Genomic DNA, 21,987 nt, shown 5'->3' with positions numbered 1-21,987 from the left:
ATTGGGTTTGCCCCTGATTCCACTGACAGCTTCCCCACTGTTTCCCCCACACCCTCCCACCTGTCACCACAACCACACTCCCTCTCTATCCCCTAAGTCCCTGGGTATATTTTTAACCTTCACTACTACTTCAATAAAAAGAAAAGGAATACTTGTGGCACCTTAGAGACTAACAAATTTATTTGAGCATAAGCTTTCGTGAGCTACAGCTCACCCATGAAAGCTTATGCTCAAATAAATTTGTTAGTCTCTAAGATGCCACAAGTACTCCTTTTCTTTTTGCGGATACAGACTAACACGGCTGCTACTCTGAAACCTACTACTTCAATGTATGCCACACATGGGTATGTATGTATGTACACCATGCACCCCAGTCTGGAAATTTTTGGTAAGCAGTTTCCATGGGTCTGCACATGCACAGTTATTTTCCAAAATAAGAGTATAAAGGGCAGTGTGGATAGACACCTGTCCAGGTCCTTCTTATCACCACATGGCCTGAGTTGGAACCTTCCATGTCTACTTCGATCTTCCTTTACTGTGAACCTATGAATACAATCTGTAAATAGTTTTTGACAGATTAGTATTTTCTTGTGTTTAGCACACTAGCATAGTTAGTTTTGTTCTTCCTGCTCCAGGGAGCTTCTCTCTTCGAAGAGGGACTTTTCCAAGAGTTCATGGGTTCAAGAACTGTGTCTCCTGCTTCTGTTCCTTCTCTATCAACGACAAACTCCTGCACTGCCTCTATTGCCTTGCGGAGGCTCATATCACCTCCAGTTTGCAGTATCTGCCGTGCCTTCCCTCTCCGAACTCATGAGGGACCAGAGCTTGGTCTGCAGAAGCACTCATGGAGCAGCCCATGAGACCCCATTCAGATTCAGACTGGGAAGACCTGCCTGTACAACTGTAATGGGGATGATCATGCCTAGTGGTCAGAGCCATGGCCATTGGGCCTAGTGGTCAGAGCCAGGGTCAGAACTGGGATTATGAATCCAGAGTGAGGCTGGAGTGAGAGCAGGGCTGGAGCAGGACTAGAAACAGGGCTGGAGCAAGAGCAAGGCTGGAACAATTTAGGCTTAGGGAGACTGTTAGGGTTAAAGATGTGTACGACATAGGATACATGAAGGCCACATGGGTATTGAAAAATGCAAAAGAAGGACTAGAAATGTTCTATACTGGCCACAAATTAATACAGATAGAGTAAAATCCATTAAATCTTGTGAAACATGCCAACAATACAGAGATAACCAAATAAAATGGCCTATGATGGTAAATGAAGAAATTTTGTCATCCTGGTCCAAAGTAGGCATGGGTCTGTTTACTTATGCTGGCAAGAATTATATATTGATTCTGGATTATTATTCTCATTTTCCAGAAACAGGATTTGAGAACACTAGTGCAAAACATGTTACTGTGAGTATCAAATCTATCTTTGCCAGACATGGCATGTCAGAAGTGGTCATGTCAGCCAATGGACCAATTTGATGATTATAAATTCTCATGTTTTGCAAGAAAATCTGAGTTTAAGCCCATTATATCTAGTCCAAGATGTCCACAGTCTAATGGGCTTATGGAAAATGGTGTTAAGAGAATAAAAAGACTACTAAAGACAGCAGAGGAGTCTTATACAGACCCTTATCTGGCATTACTAAATTATAGGGCAACTCCTTTGAAACATCGATTTTCACCAGCAGAGCTTCTACTGATCTCTCCCATCAATTCTTACTGCGTCCCGTGGGATCATATAGAGGCATCCTGGATCCAGGCGAGAATCACACTGACCCTCTTCTCCCTTCCTTCTGACCCTTCATGTCAGAATCTGTGGAGGAGGAGTTTGAGCCAGATCCAATGTTTCCAATGGATATGCCACCCTCCTCACTGTTGAGGCAGTTGTTCCATCATCTCCCTCTCCACCCAATGACCATGAGCAGCACCAGGAGTTGTTGCGGAGGGTGGCTACTGAAGTCCAGATTCTTCTTGAAGAGGTCCAGGGCACACAGCAGAGATTACGAAACACCCTCCAGCTTTCTAGCCCTTCAAGGGTGGCCTTTCCAGTTAAACAAGCCATTTTGGAACCTGACATTTCACTGTGGCACACCCCAGCCTTTTGTGCCCCAAACCTGAAGAAAGCTGAGAAACAAAAGTTCATGCCAGCTGAAGGGGCAGCGTTTTTATTCACTCATCCAGCGCCCAACTCCATAGTGGTGCAAGTGGCTACAGAAAGGTCCAGAAGCAGTTCTCCAAGCATGCCCCTACTGATAAAGGTGCTAAATACTTCAACCTTTTGAGTAGGAAAGTATTCATTGTCTAGTCTCCAATTTACAGTTGCTAAATACCAGGCATTGCTAGCAAAGTACAATTTCCTGAATTATGCCAAATTTGCAGACTTTAAAGACAGACTTCCCTAGGTAGACAAGACTTCCCTAGGCCCAGTTTCAAGCCCTTATTGATGACGGCAGGCCGGTGGTGAAGACATCATGTCAAATGATAGTAGACACAGAAGATACTGCCTCTAGAGCCATCACCACTGCTCTAGTCATGAGGTATGAGTCATGGTTGCAATCTTCAGTGTTCCCCAGGGAGGTCCAGAATACCATTGAGGAACCTTTGATGAGTCTAACCTCTTTAGTGAGAAGACCAATGAGTCTTTACACACTCAAAAAGACTCTAGAACCACCCTCTTCTCTCTGGGAATTTACACCCTGGCCCTGAAGAGGAACCATCACAAGCAACACTATAGACTCAGATCTCCTCCTCAGGCATCAATGCCCATATGAACCCCTATGTAAGAAACAAAGGGCTCAAAGACCCAGATGTATGCTTTCTTCTACTTCCACAACCACCTCCAACTCCACCCACCATCCAAGCAGTTCTTCTGCTGGTATGCTCAGGGACTGTGTACCACCATGGATGGCATGCCTCATTGCAACCTGAACCTTTGGTGGCTTTTTTATACACTTTGCTCTCAGCTGGGCAACAATAACTAAAGACAAGTGGGTACTAGATGACATCCACCAAGGCTATGTAATTGAGTTTATTTGACCTCTTCACCACAAACCCCCTTACTGCCTCCTTTTCAGGGATCACTCTCATGAGCAGATTCTATGTTAAGAGGAAAATTCTCTTCTCCAGAAAGTGGCCATAGAACTGATGCCCCCTCGATATGAGGGGAAGGAGTTCTACTCCCCATATTTCTTGGTCCCCAAGAAATCTGGTGAATGGAGACCGATTCTTGGCCTACAGCAACTTAATGTTTTCATCCAAAAATTAAAATTCTGCATGGTCACAGTGGCATCAATAATCCTCTTTCTGGAAGAGGGCACTTGGTTTTGGGTCTTTCATATAGACATTGACTCTTCCCACAGAAAGTTCCTCAGATTCCTCATTAGGGAGGACCACTTATAATTCAGAGTTCTTCCATTTGGCACCCAGAGTCTTCACAAAAGTCCTTTCAGCAGTGGCAGCTTGGATGAGACAAAACAGTTTCACCATCTTTCCATAGCTCAGAGACTGGCTCCTGATGGGTAGATCCAGCAGGGAAGTCCAGTCAGCAATAGCATTCCTACTCCAACTTTTCTCTCCCTTAGGAGTCTGGGTCAACCATCAAAAGTCTACTTTAACCCCTACAAGGTTGATAGACTTCGTAGGAGGAACACTGAACTCGACTACAGGAAGAGCCCATCTTCCCATCAAGAGATTAATGTTATGGGTGATCTAATAAAACAGGTCACCCTCAAACTGTTGACCTCAGTCAGGGCTTGCCTTTCTCTTCCTCAGCCACGTGGCCTTATGTACCCACATTATACCATTTGCCGGGTTCCATCTAAGCTGCCTATGGTGGTATTAGTGCCTTACCTGGCATTAGTCCATCTACTCATCAGAAAAAGACAACATTAATGCCAAAGTAACAATTCCACCAAGGTTTTGGCTTCTCTTGCCTGGTGGGCAAAGTTGGAGAAAGTTTGGACGGGTATTCTTTTTCTCACACCTACACCCAAGGTAACTATAATCACAGATGTCTCTATATGAGATTGTGAAGCTCATATGAACAATCACACTGCACAAGGCACCTGGACCCCTTAAGAGGGCAGGATGCACATCAACTTACTGGAATTAAGGGCAGTCTGTTGGGTCTGCAATGTATTCCTCCCACTCATCTGATCCTGACATAGCCAAGTAATGTCAGAAAATATGACTAATGTGCTATACATAAACAATAGTTGGGGACAAGATCCCTCCCCCTGTGTGTAAGGATGGTTGACCTCTAGAACTGGTATATCAGACATCACATAACTCTCTCAGCAGTATACTTACCAGGCACTCAGAACTCACTAGCAGACAGTTTCAGCAAACGTTTTTCAACAGACCAGGAATAGAAGATTCATGATTCTGTTCTCAATGAGATCTTCAATCAATGGAAACTCTGTCCTGGGATTGCTTTGCCTCACAAGGGAACAGTAAACTCACCCATACTGCTCCAGAACAGCTCTGGGCCAAGGCTTGAAGAACAATGCCCTTCTGTTACCCTGGACTGACCACCTCAGGTACAGCTTCCCTCCCATCCCACTGATACTATAGTCCTGCGAAATATCCCTCATGACAGGGCTTGGGTCATGCTCATTGTGCCCAAATAGCAGATGCAGTTCTGGTTCAGGCCTTCTGAGGATTTTATCCTGTCTGTATACCAAAATCTGCCCATTTCTGGATCTGCTGATGCAGCACAATGGTATGATCAAACGTTATAATTCTGGGCCACTCCAACTCAAGGCCTGGTATTTGGATGGAGTGCTCAAGTTAAATAGCAGTTCAATCCGTTCTCAACCAGAGCAGGAAGGATTCTACCAGGAAATATTATTCAGCCAAATGGAAACATTTCTCCTTTTGCTCATGACAGTCTTCAGAGTCTACTGGGATCCCTGATATCCTAGATTACCTATTTACCCTTAAGACATCGAGTTTCTCTATCAGTTCCATATGGATCCATCTGGCAACAATCAAAGCTTTTCCTCCTGTCAAGGACCACATTGTCTGCACTCATCCTGCAATCACTAGATTGCTGAATGAACTTCTTAGATCTTTTTCATCGGTGGTGAAGCCAACATCTCAGTAGGCCCTCAACATTGCTCTTTCAGTTCCCACCAAACCTCCATTCAAACCATTAGCCACTTGCTCTATGTCCCATCTCTTGGTGAAAGTTGCCTTCCTAGTCAGCCAGAAGGATGAGTGAGTTTGCAATGCTCATGGCAAATCTGCCATATGCCACCTTTTATAAAGAGAAGGTGTCTCTTTGCCTCCACCCAAAAGTCACCCCTAAAGTAGTTTTGTAGTTTCCTGTGAATCAAATCATCCTCGTACTGGTATTTTTTCCAAAACCACATGCTGCTGCTGAGGAAAGAAGGCTTCACTTCCTAGACATCTGATGTGCACTGGCCTTTTATCTACAGAGAACAAAAGCAATTAGAAAGACACCTAGACTTCTTATTGCTTTGTGATCCCTTATTGCTAGTGTGATCCCTATTCTAATACCCAACCTCTGTCCCTTCTGCTGTGGATCATAGCCAGATTTGTGATAAGCAAATGAACTGGAGAGGCATCGGTCCACACTGCCCTTTATACTCTCAGTTTGGAGCATGAAGAGAACTGCACATGTATAGTCCAACAGGCACTGCTTACTTAAAATTTCTGGTGTGGTGTGTGCATGCATACACAGGTGTGGTATACACATTTTGAAGAACCGCCATTTTCAGGTAAGTAACCTTTATTTATGCTCCCAACAATCAGAATTTTTGTTCATTATTATTTTTTTCACTGCACAGAAAGGTTCCTGTTTCTCTCGCGCTTGCATCCTCCTTCTTGATCTGTGCTGGTTATACCATTTTTGGAAAAGTACAAGCCTGTATCTTGAACACTGATGTATTCACATCTTTGTGTTTCAGTTTAACTCCCAGTGAAGTTTTTTAATGCATACCGAGTGCTATTAGGCAACATTCTCCTGGGAAATTATATAGTCTTAAACATATTTCCCATTCACCATCTTTAATTAGCTTGACAGCCAGAATTGGCTGTGAACTACTGTTCTTCCTTACCTTGCAGTTTCAATTTGTCACACAAATATCAACAAGTTTAATCAAGTATAACAATGTATGCACTGCCAATGTATCAGTCCTGGCAAACAGGATGAGCCTGCTAGAGAAAACATGTATGTGTAGGTAGGCACCTTGAATAGCTATGATTTCCTGGAAGTTGTGCCTTTAAACTAGGATCAATCTAAGGGCTTGTCTACACTACCAGCCGGATTGATAGGCAGCGATCCATCCAGCGGGGGTCAATTTATCGTGTCTAGTATAGATGTGATAAATCAACCACCGATCGCTCTAGCGTCAACTCCGGTACTCCACCTCAATGAGAAGAGCAAGGGGAATCGATGGGAGAGTGTCTCCCATCGACACATTGCAGTGAAGACACCACAGTAAGTAGATGTAAGTATGTCGACTTCAGCTAAATTGCGTAACTTAGATCGATTCCGCCCCTGCCCCCCTGTAGTGTAGACCAGCCCTAATTTGTGAGTGATGGGGCATTATCTTAACAGTCATTCGTGTGTGTAGTTTGCCAGAAATCTCCATAGAGATTTGGTATTTCTTGTTCACAAGTGTTACTAGGAACAGTAACATTTCCAAATAAATACATTTCCATAGCAGATCAGTTCATGACGTTCCATTGTGCATGTAGACAGGAAATATAAGTGAACTTGGTCCTCCCAGCTGAGCCCTACAATACTCTTTCCCACCCAGAGTAACATCTGCACCCACTATTGCCTGTTAGCACTCCTCCCATACTTGTTCCCAGCAGGCCAGAGAGCAGCCAAGGCAGCATTAGTCTGGTTTTGGCTATGCTCAGGAGCCACTCTTTATTTTGGGAAAGTAGTCAAAAGTTCATGTCAGCTACACCACAAACTTCCCCACCTGAGGAGTAACATCTGCATTTATAGAAGCTTAATCTAAATAAAATTTTAAACAAAACCATCCCCCTGAGGTATCATTTGCTCAAAAATGACACAAAATAGAAAAGAACATATTATTTCAGCTATAAAACATTATAATTATAAAAATAATTATAATGCATAAAAATAAAGTATGCACATTATATATAAAAGGAGAAAAAAGCAAAGCTCAGTACCACCTAAGGTCGGTGGTGCTAACCATAGTCACCCCAGAGCCAAAGTTTGTATGGCAGAGGATGTCAGTAAAGCTTGTGGTCACCTTCAACATTGACCTCTGCATGCAGTTATGTGAGAGTGCATCTCCCCACCTCGAGACATATGTACAGATGATTGGAACAAATCAATAAAGAAATCAAAGATGCCATAATGTTAACAGGTATAAATACAGTCTGTTTTTACATCTGTAAGATACAACTGTCTAAGTAAAGTATATCATATATTATACACACAACATGTGCTCCTCCCTAATATTAAAATAACATTATCAAGGTTGCAAAGTCAAGCACTCAAAAATTATGAAATGCGAGAATTAAGGTTGTCTATGCAATCTTAATCCAGTCCCGTTATGCATATGCATTATGCTACAGTCTTTTATAACATTGTCACATACTATATTTTCAATGGGACCCCGGCCTCATTCAGTGCATAAAATGGACATTAATGAGCAGTTCTTCAATAGTTATTTTCACTCTATTGTTCAATGTGTGGCTCTAGCCCTTAATTACTGCACACTATTCAAATCCTGCTCTGAAGACAGAATTATCATGGGAATTTCTATGGTGCTCATCACAATAATATCTGAATGCTTCACAAACATTAATGAATTTATTTTCACACCAGCCCTGTGAGATGGGGGTCAGAGGGTGGCATTATCCCCATTTCACAGATGAGGAACTGAGGCACAAAGAGATTAAGGTCAAAATAATCCACTAGTTTTGGGTGTCCACTTTGAGATGCCTAGCATGTCTGATTTTTCATACTACTTAGCATTATATAACAATTAATATGTTCAAAGCACAGCTCACATTGACTTCAATTCCAGCTGTGAGTGCTCAGCCCTTCTACAAATAAGACCGCTGGGTCTCAAGTTGGGTACCCGTAGAACACAGAATTAGTGACCACCTATAAGAAGTTTGGTTTAAGTGACTTGCCCAATGTTGCATAGGAACTCGTTGACAAGGCAGGGATAGAATCCAGTTCCTGAGAAGAGTATTCTAGTGCCTTAAAAATGAGACCCTCCTTTTTCTTCCTGTAATTCCCTGCCTCATTCACCGTACACCGTCCAACTTCTGCAACAGCAGAGGCAGGGATCATGCATACAATAGCTACCTTTATTACGCTCATGGCTCCTCATACACTCTGTCTCCCCTTTCCCACACCTCTCCCAACTTCCCCACTAGTTACCAGTCTCCTTCTCTTCCAGACCCTGCCTCCCTCTCTGCTCCTCATATAATCACAGTCTTCTTTCCCTCACCACCTACTGGAACCAGTCTCGTTGTGTTTCTCTCCTGGGCTCATACTGCCAGTCTCCTTGCCCAGCCAGTCCCAATCTCCCCACCTCAACCTCAACTCCTAGTTCCACTTCCCCTCTCCCCCATTCCAGCCTCCCGCATCCAGGCTCCTTGTCCCAATCTATTCCTGTAACCTGCCCCTCTCAGTCTTTCTCTTCTCCCTCAGCATTCAAATCAGGCACCTTCCTCCTCCATGCTGTCTGGGCCCAGCAGAGGGGGCTTTGAGAACACATGTGAAACCAGCTCCTTGCTCTCAGTTCTGGTGTCTGTTCTGGCCTGCAACAGCCCAGCGCAGGGAAAATCCTGCTCAGGTGTGTTGGTGGTAGCAGCAGGGGCAACCCATACAGTACTCTTTGATTCGGCAGGGGTGATATTGACAGTGCCCACAGAGCTCTCTGCTTGGGAGTGATGTGGTGAGGCAGAACCTCCCTAGTGACCTCTCTGTGAGGGGGTGGGGGTGCCCAAGACATATGGGTGGTCAATGCAGCCCTCCACACCCAACTGTGCAACTTCAATGAACATCAATCCTCAGTTTGGGGGAAGGTTGCCAAAGCCCTCTGAATTGAGTGGTTGGGGGAACAGCCCTCTAGAGCTCTCTGTGTGAGTTCAAGATGTCGAGGGTAGCACCACTCCCTCCATCTTCTGTTTGGAGTAGTTATAGAACCACCTAACTGGGAGTACAAAGGTGTCTCCACAAAGCTTCTTAGTGAGCTAGAGGCCCACTCTTCTCCTGAAGAGAAATTTTAGAGGAAGTGATAACAGGGAAGAGAGGCCGCCTCCTTCCTTTGAGCATCCATTTGAATATCACTGGCTGATGTTAGGCACCATAGTGATGGACTGGGGAGGAGAGAGGCCCTGGCCCACCAGAAAATGAAGCCGAGTGTTTGTGGTCATGTTCTACCAAAGTCACTGAAGTACTGGGAACTACAGAAGCCTGAGCCAGCTTTTTGTGTTTTAGTCATATGACCTGAGAAGTGTGCCAGCTGCCAAGGCCTGTCTCTGGTTGCCTGAAGACTAGAAGCTGTGGTGCCAGCTGATGTGCCCCTTCCCCTGGCCTAACCAAAGAGTGTGAATTAGAATCAGGAGAGGTGGTGTCAACCCCCAACCTCCTGCCCATCAGGAGTTGTAGTGTTGGCAACACCCATCACAAGATTTACCTCTGCTGGGATATGTCTGTGCATGGAGATGGGCTGCTCTGGTAGGCGTGGAGTGACAGGACTGAGCACTCCCCTCCCTGGCTCTAGTAGGTGCCACTAGTAGCTGCTGCTTCCTCTAAAATCTCTAGTTCTTCCTCTCTCTGGAGCAGACTTTCTTGTACAGATAGTCTGTTCTGTCAGCCTGTCTGTAATGATGTGTCAGTGATGTTATCACACTATCATGTGATACCCTGATAATTTTTAATACTTAATCCTGCTATGGCTACACCATTTACCCCGAAGGAGTTCAATGGTCTAATGTAGATATGCTCTGTATGTGAGCAATATATATTTGGAAGCATAATGTTTAGGCTGGAATGTCTAAATAGCAGTTTGTTATGAGCTTCTAATACCTGTAGTTAAAAGGATACTCCATGGCTAATCTAGTTCTGAGATTAATTAATAATAAAAACAACTTGTACACCTAAATAAGATTTTTTTTTGGCCTGTTGGTTTGGTTATTATGCTGAGTTGGATTGAGGAGGGAATCATCATAATGAAACATTCACCCACCCTTTCATCTGTTTGTGGAAAGCTCCTGAGAATTGAACATAAACATGCCTCCAAAACTATTCTGAATATCATTTGAACAGATCCATAATGCCTAGGGCGTCATTCCATAGTCTTTTTTCCCCAACAGGATATGAAACATTCATTCATTGTGAATAGAGCCCTTAGAAATGGCAAAATATTTAAAGACCCCATGTAGCTAAATACCATACAGCAGAACCCAAAACTACAAAAGGAACATAATTTTAAACAGTTCACTATTTGGAAATCAATGAGAAAGAAATAATATGCATATATGTGTGGGTTTTTTTTATGAAATAACTTTTGATACACATTGACTTTATTACAGTGTATCCTTTCATTTTTCTGCCTCACTACAATTTACAAAATGGAATACAAATTGTCTGGGTTGTAATAATAAAAACCATCACATTTGAGGGGCTGAAGAGTAAAATGCATCTTGGGAGGAGGAATAGTGTGCTAGATTGTTAAAGAAATGAGCTGACTAATGCATATTTTCTCGTTACAGATAAAGCTGTGGTATGACAAGGTTGGTCATCAGTTGATAGTCACAATATTGGGAGCAAAGGATCTTCCTTCAAGGGAAGATGGGAGGCCAAGGAATCCTTATGTTAAAATTTACTTTCTTCCAGACAGAAGGTAGGGTCAACGGAAAAGTAAGGAATATTTTAGTAGACATTCAAATAGATATTCAGATGGCATGCAGAGTTGAGAAGAGATTGCTAGCTAGTACTGGTCATACATGAGATCTTATAGAATAGTCTTAAAGAATGGAATTTAGCGATTGAACATGTTATGCAACGATGAAGAACAGGTTTTACATTTATATTAATACTATTTTCTATTAAACAAATTAACTTCAATTGGATTATTTTATCAACTATTGGATGGCAAACTAAAGATAAACCTGTCTGCATTGCATGATGAGATGTTGTTTGCAAATACTGTTGTTAATATTTTAAGGCCATATTATCTGCTAGGTAATTCTTGTGTAGGGGACAGGAAATTCCACAGATATAGATTCATTGAGTTTCTGATAATTTCTTCAAGGCATTCATTGTCCCCCTATTCCCTTCCCCACAGTGAAACAGAAGAGGGTTTGGCATCCAAAAACCATGGATGTCAAATTGCGGTACTGAAAAGTTAATGCTGAACAAGACCCGAACCTGTGACATGCTGAGAACCCTCAGCTCTAACTGTAGGCCTTTCTCACTACACAGTATTGATATTAATTTACACCAGTAATCCCCATGGCATTTAGGGGAAGATGATGGTGTGATGGGGCCTTTACCTCCCCTGGCCCCTTTTATCTCAGTGCTTGATTCTGTGAATGTAGTTGTTTCTATTTGGTCAGAGGGAAGGGGAACAGCTAGAGGAGTCCCTCTGACTGGATCTGCTCATCTGTGTTTCCTCTGTTCATGTTGGCAGAGGGGAATGTTTGGCTTTATTTTGTGGTATGTTGCAAAATGTAGCAGAGGTTTGTTGTAAATTGAGGAATCAGTATATGAAAAACCGATTGATGGAGCTATAGAATAATGTGCATCTTTAAAATAAGTATTTTTACTGCATTTGTTTGTTATACTATGCATAAATGTTTCCCAGCCTGGAGATTCTGCCTTCCTATGCATCTCTCCTCAGCCCTGTCTGGGGCAGAGCCAGTTAACCTTAAATATTTAATTAGAAATAATTGTCTAATCATGAAAGGTGCTAAGTACCTTCAATTTCCATTGATTTCAACAGGAATTGAGGGTGCTCAACTCCTTGCAAGATTGTCCTTTTCACCTTCACGCTATACAGTATGGTAAAGTAACCTGAAATAGGATAAAATGGTGAAGTTAGCCAAAGAAGAATGGTTTATCCATTTTATGTCAACTTGGATTGTGATATCTTTTATGCCATCATCATATGCATTGCTGTATTTCAAAAGCTTTTTTACAAAAAGGTCCCTGTTGGGCCTCTTTGCCTTAAAAGTTTTTAAACCATTGGCCTAATAAAATACAGTGGTCTAGATCCTCAGCTCATGCAAATTGGCATAGTGGCATTGAAGACAATGGAGTAGGCAACAATCTGCACTAGCTGGGGATCAGATTAATTGTTTTATTATATTTATCTTGTCCACTTTTTTGAAGATCAATATGCCCACCAATAATTTCTGTTTCCATATTGTTAGATAATTAGAGCTCTTATAATGCAATGGGATATGGGCAGAAAGACCCCTGTACCCTAGGTTGAAAAAGGATGGTCAGGTGATGAAAAGAAGAAAAAATCCCCAAATATAATATAAAATAAATAGAAATATATTATTAAAATAAAATAATGTATACAATACCAATAATGATATATTTTGGAATTTTATTATGATTTGGTAATGTTTTACAAGAAATACTTTGTGTTATTTTTTTTATTTTCTTTTATGTGAGGCGGGTAGAATTTTTCCTTTAATTATTCCTGGTATTTCCTCTCATATATAAAAGAAACAGCAGTTTGTCTTATTGAATTAGTTTTCTTCTGACAGCCAAACTCCTTTTTCTTTCCTCTGAAGAATAAACCTAGTAGGCTAAAATAAATCTCTTGTGCATGAAAAAGTAACCTGCAAGAGGAAAAGTGCAGTTAGACACCTCAAGCATTTAATTAAGTGAGCATGTGAAGTCCTGACTAAACAAATTTCACTGGAAAACATGTCCAATGTAACTTAGTTCTCTATGGTGAACAAATCTTGAATGTTGAAATATGCAATTAAGTTCTTTATTTTAACAATATGAATAAAATGCAACTACATAGTGAACATGTTGTTCTGACATCTAGCTACCAGGAGTTTACAAATAATGCAGTTGTTATCCATATAGTATGGATTAGTATGCTATACTTATAGTATTTGCAAATGTTCCAGTGTCTTCATTATATTGTTAAAAATATATAAATTAGTACTGCAGTTGAATGATGCAAAGAACCCAGCTAGTTTTAAACTAATGAACTTTGTAAACACGCTTCATGAATACAAAACTGTAAATTATGACCAATCCCAGGTTCTAATCTTTATTTAATCAGAAACTCCTAATTCTGGTGTCCTTCTGGTTTATTGTTAATCTTTCAAACTATATACAAATTACCACTGTTCTAAGAGATCATGCATTTAACAAAATGCTTAGTACAATGTAGTAGGTTTTGGAAGTCTTTAATGTTTAAATTGCTCTTTGCAGTGATAAAAACAAAAGAAGAACAAAAACAGTAAAGAAAACATTGGAACCCAAATGGAACCAAACATTCATTTATTCTCCAGTTCATCGGAGAGAATTTCGAGAACGAATGTTGGAGATTACCCTTTGGGACCAAGCACGAGTTCGTGAGGAAGAAAGTGAATTTTTAGGAGAGGTATTTGGAACTGTTTTGACTCTTCATAATCAGTCAGTAGTTTGGGGACTTTGTCAATAGTACATGGATGACTGATGATTTCTTTGGCTTTTGTGAATAACATATTTTTATCTGATGTAAAAAAAAAAGCTGACACTTTTGCACATATTTGACTGCTTAATAGTAACTCTTCCTAAAAGTTACCTGAAATTTACGATGTAATGTTGGTATCAGATACCTTCTTTAGTTGTTCTGTCTTAATAACAACATGAACATAGTTTCAAAAAGTCATATTCTTTGAGGATTGTTGATAATGGTCCAAATTTGTCCCTGGTGTAACTTTACTGAAGATGTTGAAATATGATTGTTTATTAATTTGTCCCAAGATGTTTAGATGCTGTTCAGATTGTCATTAAGGTGCTATGGTTGCTATTAAAGTTAGAAGTGTTTGTCTTATTCGGTGTCAAGATTTGTTACAAGTACTATATTCGTAAGTGTCTTGATGGCTCATTTTTGAGTGAATGCAAGAACTCTTTAATTTCAAATGTGAATGTTAACATTAGAAGAATGAATAGAATAAAATGTGTAGAAATACCTATTTTAAAATAGTGTTCCACTGTAACACCTGTGCTTGTTTCATTTGTAGATTCTTATTGAGCTAGAGACAGCACTATTAGATGATGAACCTCACTGGTACAAACTTCAGACACATGATGTTTCCTCATTGCCACTTCCCCATCCCTCGCCATATTTGCCTCGCAGACAGCTACATGGTGAAAGCCCTACACGGAGGTTACAAAGTACGTTATTAATATTACTAATGCTGTGTATATCTCATCTAAATTAGTGTGTACAGTATGTTACATTCTAAGCTAAAGATTTGTAAAAGCAGGAGTTGACATTGTGTGTGTGTTTTTCATTGCCATTAATCAGTGCCTTTTTTGATTGCCAATGAGCTTCTGAAGTACTCAAAATGCTAATGCCGAATAGTGCATGATAATGCATTCTTTCTTAAAATATATGGGCCAGATCCTCAGCTGAAGGAAATTTATTTAGTTAATGAAGTTATGCCAATTTGCACCAGCTGAGGACCTTGTAATCTGATTGTACACCCAAACTGAAAGCACAGTAACTTTGTCTTCAGCCTAAACATTTTAAAAAAATGAAGCACAATGACTTGTATGTAACTTTGCATGTATTGAATTTAATACAATTGTTTGTTACTGCCTTTTGATACTATCACTACAGTAAAAAGAGCATGTTCAACATTTTGTTAAATTCTGACAACTCTGAATTGTCAGACCATTTGCAAACGTTTTTGTTTGATTTTGCAAGTAAGGGGGTGCTTCATAACTCTATTTGTATAGTACAGTATTAGAGGTCAGTGGTAGGTTGCAGTAAATAGCAGAAGTGTTAACAAAAGAACTTACGCTGAGTTGGTAAAGGAAAATGTAATTTGATACTTAAGACAGAAAATAAGTGGTAGTGTATGACCAAATCTTGTTTAATCGCCTTCTTTCTTTTTGCCATTTAAATTACTTTATTGAGTCAGTGTTTTGTGATTATCCTTACAAAATTTCTGTAGGCATTGTGAAGTATCCTTTGTGAGTCCTACAGATATTTTTGTAAAAAAATTGTAAATCAATTTATAAGATTTTTTTTGTTCACGCTCTCTCTCTCTCTCTCTCTCTCTCCATGCACATTTATGCGCACCTTGAAAAGATAATTATTTTTTAAATTTTGTTTTTGACAACGTTCATATATTATAAACTCCACATGGATTCTCCAGTAATTACGTTCATAAACATAAGTATTTGTAATAGTTGTCTACTTTGAGGTCGTGCAGCTGATTATGAGAGGGATTGGAATGCTCCATATCATAATATTCTGAAATTGATAAACTACCGCACCAAATTGTGGTGCATAACTTTCTACTCATGAGATTATCATTATACTTAGTCATATTTTCTTTTTCTGACTGACAGGTGAGGATCTCCTTTTCAATCCAGTATGCTTCTCAGTAGCTATGTTGTTGTTTTTGACAAATTCTTATGGTTTTAAAGTATTTTGTTCCTTCTTCATTTCCTGCAGTTAATTTTTCTGTAAATTTTTTTTAAAATTTAAACTCAACTTTTTTGGTGTGTGAGAGTAGTTTTCTATTTGGCATTTAGTTTATTTTATTTTTTTTCTAGCTTTCAGAAAATGTTTAAACCCTGAGTAGCAAGCCCATTTGTTTTTAGCATATGACATACATACATTCAAATGTTGGCCATTGTGGATAACCATAACAGCTAATTGCTTTGTTTTGGGGGTGTAACCGTGCCTCTATGGGTCACAACTGAGAATACCAAATTCAGGACAAACTGTTGAAAAATAGGGCAGATACACCCCAAACTGGCAGTTATTCTCCCTTAAGATATACCAAACCAGCAACAAAAGTAAACTTCTGTTTCACCACACTGGTTGACAAGAAGTCAGAACAGCAGTTTCCTTAGGCATTCCAGTCCTTGTATCATCACCAAAAACACTAGACTTTAAGATGAGTGGTTCTTTACAACCAACTTCATCAAATGAAAGGTTCCTCTTATCCCAAAGGATCAGCCACAAACCCAGGTCAATATATAACTCAGATCTTACCCAATAATCATGCTGTTGCCAATCCTTTAGTATGTAAAATCTAAGGTTTATTTATAAAAAGAAAGAAAGATGAGAGTTAAAATTGGTTAAAGGAATCAAATATGTACAATAATTGCAAAGTTCTTGGTTCAGGCTTGTAGCAGCGATGGCATAAACTGCTGGCTTAAATCAAGTCTCGGTTGCTTACAAATCATTGGAAGAACCTCAGTCCCTTGGTTAGAATGCTCCCATTAGTATAAATCCATAGTCCAGAGTTTTGAGCAGGAAAGAGGCAAAATGGAGATGTTTCCAGCCTTTTATAGCTTCTGCCATGTGGAGGGAAATCCATTGTTTCAAACAAAGCCCTCAACACAGCTAATGGAAAAGTACAGGTAAAATAGTCACCTGGGCAACTCACATGTCCATGCATGATTTCACTTAGTCATAGCAGGAAAGTCCATTAAGTGTAGATAGGTGTCTTCCATGGTCCATTGTGAGTTAAGTGTTTCTTAATGAGCCACTTAATTTGAATAGTTCCTTCAAGATGTGTAGGCTAAATACCTTATGGGCATTACCCGAGGAGCAAACATTTGAAATCCAGGCATAGAGCCAATATTTATAACTTCAAATACAAAATGATACATGCATACAAATAGCATAATCGCATTCAGCAAATCATAGCCTTTCCATAGACACCTTACTTTGTACAAGATTTGTTGCAATTATATAACAGTGGTAGCAACAATGATCTATATGGTCATATTTTAATCAGATAATATCACAGGGGGAAGCTCATATTGATGCTAGATTCAAGATCTGATCAAATATCTTGCCTCATACCTTCAGATCTAAGGAGTATATTCTGTCTTCCTGGCTGCACCTGAACAATCTTCTAAGCCTGTATGAAAGCAAGTATGGAAAACCTTATCAAAGGTTGCATGGTGTCAAATATTTGCTCTGGTTGGAGGTCAGGACTTAGTGCAGAAATCCTTCTCCATTTCAATGTAGCTTTGACCCAATTGGCCCCCAAGCAGTAATTTGACATCCTCAAAGTTTAAAGTGCTCATTATAATTGTTGGAACCTTTATAAATTTCTCTTTATGACACAAGGCTGTCTAAATTGCAGTAATAATATGTGTGTCCAAATTGAGATGAGAAGTCCACTCAGAAGGATTTCAGAATCATGATCCTTCTCGTAGTCCAAACTTCTCCTCACTTTCCTAGACTGTATGTACTTCAAGATTTTGAAACCTGGTGTCCCATAAATTATTCCCAATTCAAATTGACACAATTTTGCAAGCACATAAATACAGAACAATGACTTTTGGAACTGAAATTCTCCAGATTTGGGACTGGGAAGATGTCCAAACTGAAATTTAGTATTCACTAGGAATTCTTATAGGAAAAGGACTATGTGATAACTAAGCAATTCAATTGAACAGTGGTAAATCTCATGAGTTATCCCTGCATCAGGAATTGGAAAATTATATATTTCTTGAACTGGAGTATGCCTAAATTAAATGTATTTGTCGCATCTCCAAGTTTAAAATTATAAGTATCAGTTTCTTGCAGAAGAAAGTGGGAAAGTCATGGGAGTGCTTGGGGAACAAACTTGCATATCCCTCTGACTTCTCCAAGAAGAGAGTGTTTAAATTCTACTGTTAGCACCATAATGGTGAAGAAATATTTGGTTCCTGTTCTTTTTGCTGGCGGTTTCAAGAGAAGATTCAGCTAAACTGAAGGCCTCATCATGTCTTTTGACTTATGAAGGTCTTACTGAATCCTGTGTTAAAAAGTCTTCTGTATAATGGAATATGAATGTGGTTCTCAGATTATGAAACTTTATTTTGAGCAAAGAGATGTTTGTAAAATCAAGTTTCTTCAACAGAAGATGTTATGTCTGGTGTCAGTGAATTCATCCTATAGGGCGACTGAGTTCCAGGCTTTAGTGACTATGATTTTATGAAGAGACAATGATGTTGTGTTAGATATGCAGATACCTTCCAAGCTGGTCTCAGAGTTCCACCACAGTCATCCCATTTATATTTTTTTCCATTTCCTAAGCTCTGTCCTGCTGTACTTCTACATGCGCAGAGTTTTAAAAGTCCCCAGTGTTTGTTTTGGTGCAGACAAAATCCCTTAGAAAGTCAGTCCAGCTATTTTCTTTCATATGGAACTAATTGCTTCAACTACGTATTGCATAGTGAATCTTGCTTTCAGCGACTGGGGTTACAGAAGCTGTTTCCAGGTTGAGACAGGAGTAGTTCAACCCTCCCACTTTTGTATTTTGGAATGACTCTAAGTATATTATTGTTACTTTGTAAAATAAGACCTGTCTTAGTTCATGTATACAAAAGTTGTTGCTGTTAGAAATATCTTATTCCTCATTTTAAAAAAATAGATATTTTTACTGTATTAGAGGTACTGTATATCTCTCAAAAAAGAGATTTTGAATTACAAGGATATTTGTTTTTCTTCTCATATGCAGACATATTTGGGCTTTATAGTGTCCAGATTAGGAGAGAAAGGAGAGAAATTTACTTAATTTTTGTTCTCTGAAGGTAGTATAAAAGAATCACCTACACTCACCCACTTTCTTTTCTTGCTAAAGTCAGGGATATGGTGTTTTACTTGTGGCACCTTCAATTCTCTTTTTAGCTTCAGTGAATTTTTGTGATAACAAAAATTGCCAGATTGTCAGCCCTGAAGAATGCATTTCTGTATTTATGCACAGCCAGTGATGTAGAGCAAGCTTTCCACAGCATTCCATATGCTGGTTTGCAGTGGCCAGCTGTAGCAGAGAGTAGTTCAGTTTCCATACCCATTTATCACTTGATTATCTCTGAATAGACAGATTTGGTGATACAGACATGTCCAGTAAGAATTAGTCTATCATTGATTTTCACTTATGTCACTAAACATACAACAGGTGGTAACAAGTTTCAGTCATCCCCAGCCTGTGCTGGATTTGAATTGGTGCAGATGAAGGACTTTGTATCCTTAACCGATCCTCCCACACTATCCAATCCCTGGACTTTCTATTGAGAAATGCAGAGCATTTTATCTGGGGGTATCTCATATATACACTGATAGATTACAGCTACTGCAGAACACTCAAATATACAACATTAAAAAAATAAAAAATTATCTTCTAAATATATCAGCAAAGGGAATTCATGGTGCCATACTACACTAATGACACTGTTTGGCTCTTATACAATGACTATGTTTTAAGCTTTTTCATACAGCGTATAAGGTCTATGGCAACATAAAATGTAAATAGTCCATCTCACTGATCATAAGTGGACTTTTGGGCTACATTTTTACCACAGCCTCAACCCAGCTTCCAGTTATGCCCCCAAAATCAGCGGTGCATAAAAAAATCCAGGCAAAATAATCAAAGTTATTGACAATTTTATAGTGTAACTAGGGAGTTATTTGCATTATTTCCCTTCTGACAACTGATTGTAGACACAAAATTATAGGTAATTGAAAAAAAATTGGCATTTACCCCCTGTAGTTGATCATTATATTGTGGTATTTGTGACATTTCTCATAGAAGATGTACAAAATACCACAAATTCCATGGAAAAGTTAATAAGTAAAGTAAGTCAAAGTAAATATTGTGGTGTGGTATCACATTTATGCACTACAGCAGTTCAAATCAATGGGACTGAGACTACGAGTAGTTCTACAGTTTAAACTCAAGAGGTTGAGAGACAAGGTCTTCTGTATTGTGGGCCTTCAAATCTGGAAGGTTTTTCCTCTCTCTATTTCCCAGCGTACATATGTAGCATTCTTCACATTGAAAAGCAAGATAGATTTGTTTCACATTTTACAATTATTTGCAGTTGTGGGTATGCGGCATGGACAGTGTTTATATCTGAGTCATGTGGGCTGATATTGAGTGGTGGGTGAAGGTGTAAGATTATTGAATATTTTGAGGCACTAATTCTGTACTAATTCTGCTTTTTTTATAGAGACATATGCCCTTTGTTTATTGAAACTTGTTTTAGATATTTTTAAAATAATTGAATTATTGTTATTTATTTTTACTTAGTGTTAAAAAGCAACAGATCCATTTTTCAAAGTCAGTTCTTACAGCTTTAGAACCATACTCTGCCCTGCATTATTGATCCGTTAACCACAGAGTGTGGGTGGACAGCACTGATAGTGGTGAGATGCCAAAAAAGAAAAATATGTACAAAACAGAATTTTTTAGTCCCTCTGGAACACAGCTTCTCTAGCACTTTCACAGGAGTGGAAACCTGCAGACATAAGGAGACATAATATGGCTGAGATCCTGAAAGAGAAAAGTTTTAGATTATGAGCACTTTCACTAGGGAGAACAATGAATTCATGTCAAACTGTGACCTTCAAAGAAAGACTTAGCAGTTTTCAGAAATAACAGCATTTGGAAATTGACTGTGAGAACCAACAAATAATGAACAAACTACATTATCCTGAAAAGATAAAAGTGAATGTAATTGCCAAAAAAATAAAAAAGCAGTATCTAGAAAATCAAATTAGAGTCCTCAAAATATCTGAAAATAAGAAAATTCCTAACTGGTTTTATTACATGAAGAATCTTATATTGTTTGTTCTTAGAATTAATGTCAATAAGAACCTCATTTACTAACCTACATAATTCCAAAGTGAGAGACTGAAAAGAACTCTGATAAGGGAGAAATTGTGGTCGTCAGTATTTCAGAACAAAGTGACAAAGATTGAATGCAGCATATGCGACAAAAGAAATCTGCATATAGTATATGAAAACAAAACATTCCTTTTCCAAATCTAACCTGATTAATTTGGATGACAAGAAAAGATTTGGTATCCCTAAAAAAAGGTCTAGATGAGGGTATAAATTCTGCAGTCCACTTCATGGCTAAGTGTTGGGCCATTTACCAGGAGACCGGCTATCTTTTCTGGGACTAAGCTTCAAATTTGAAATTACTAGAAACCTTCAGGTCCAACCAGAAACATGGGGAATTTAACAAACTAGAAGTCTCAGTTCACAGGTAATTAACCCAAAGATGTTTCCTCTGTTAGTTAATTTCTGAGAAACTTCACTAACTGGATTTGAGATCCTGGATTCAGTTCTTTGGAGTTTAGAGGCAATACTTTCCCTCTATCTTCAGCAAACTGGGGATGAATGGAATTTTATAGTGAAGATTCAAGCCATCCCTCCTATTGCATTGTAATGTTAAAGTTTGCAAATCAGTAATGTTGCGACTTGTGAAAAACAGGAGACTTTTTATTGGTATTGCTGAAATTTGAAAAGTTCAATAATAACTGAGATAAGTATTGCAAAGTGTTGCGATTTTACCCTGCTGGATCAGGACCTTCCATATCATGTATTTCTCAATAGTTTCCTTTCACTGTACTGTGAATATGGAAAGCCAATAATATAATTTTAAATCAACGCCACCACCATCAAACCTAAGTTGAGGTAATTATAACCATTCTATCTCACGAGTCAATAGGCATGGGACACTTAATGGAGAGGCATATGATTTTTTAATATTATAATATGGAGCATTTTACGTGCATTTTACGTGCAGTAGCACAGACCCACAAGTGGAGAATGTATTACACATATTTAACTCTGGTGAGCAAGAATAACTTTTTTCTTTCATGCTTTTTACATAATTTTCCCCGTTCTTTTGTGGAACACGGGTCTTGGGCATGTTATCTTGATTTGCATGTATGAGTGTTTTGTTCATAGGATATGAATATCAACACCAGTATTATATTCTTATTATACATGGATGAGTTATTAAAT

At 39.2% G+C, this 21,987-nt stretch overlaps 1 protein-coding gene across 37 annotated transcripts in view; it reads left to right on the top strand.

The window, feature by feature from the left end:
- RIMS2 (regulating synaptic membrane exocytosis 2) overlaps positions 1–21,987 on the top strand; it is a 740,891-nt gene that overhangs the window by 447,521 nt on the left and 271,383 nt on the right. For all 37 annotated transcript variants that reach the window (XM_077808869.1, XM_077808868.1, XM_077808888.1 and 34 more), the window contains 3 exons: positions 10,744–10,874; positions 13,436–13,607; positions 14,233–14,386. In XM_077808869.1, coding sequence (XP_077664995.1) covers positions 10,744–10,874; positions 13,436–13,607; positions 14,233–14,386 — 457 coding nt within the window. The remainder of the gene's footprint in view (positions 1–10,743; positions 10,875–13,435; positions 13,608–14,232; positions 14,387–21,987) is intronic.

The sequence above is a fragment of the Eretmochelys imbricata genome, chromosome 2 (assembly GCF_965152235.1).
Source record: "Eretmochelys imbricata isolate rEreImb1 chromosome 2, rEreImb1.hap1, whole genome shotgun sequence".
Taxonomy (NCBI): domain Eukaryota; kingdom Metazoa; phylum Chordata; order Testudines; family Cheloniidae; genus Eretmochelys; species Eretmochelys imbricata.
The sequence above is the reverse complement of the archived record's forward strand: the minus strand, read 5'-3'. Positions and strand labels throughout refer to the sequence as shown.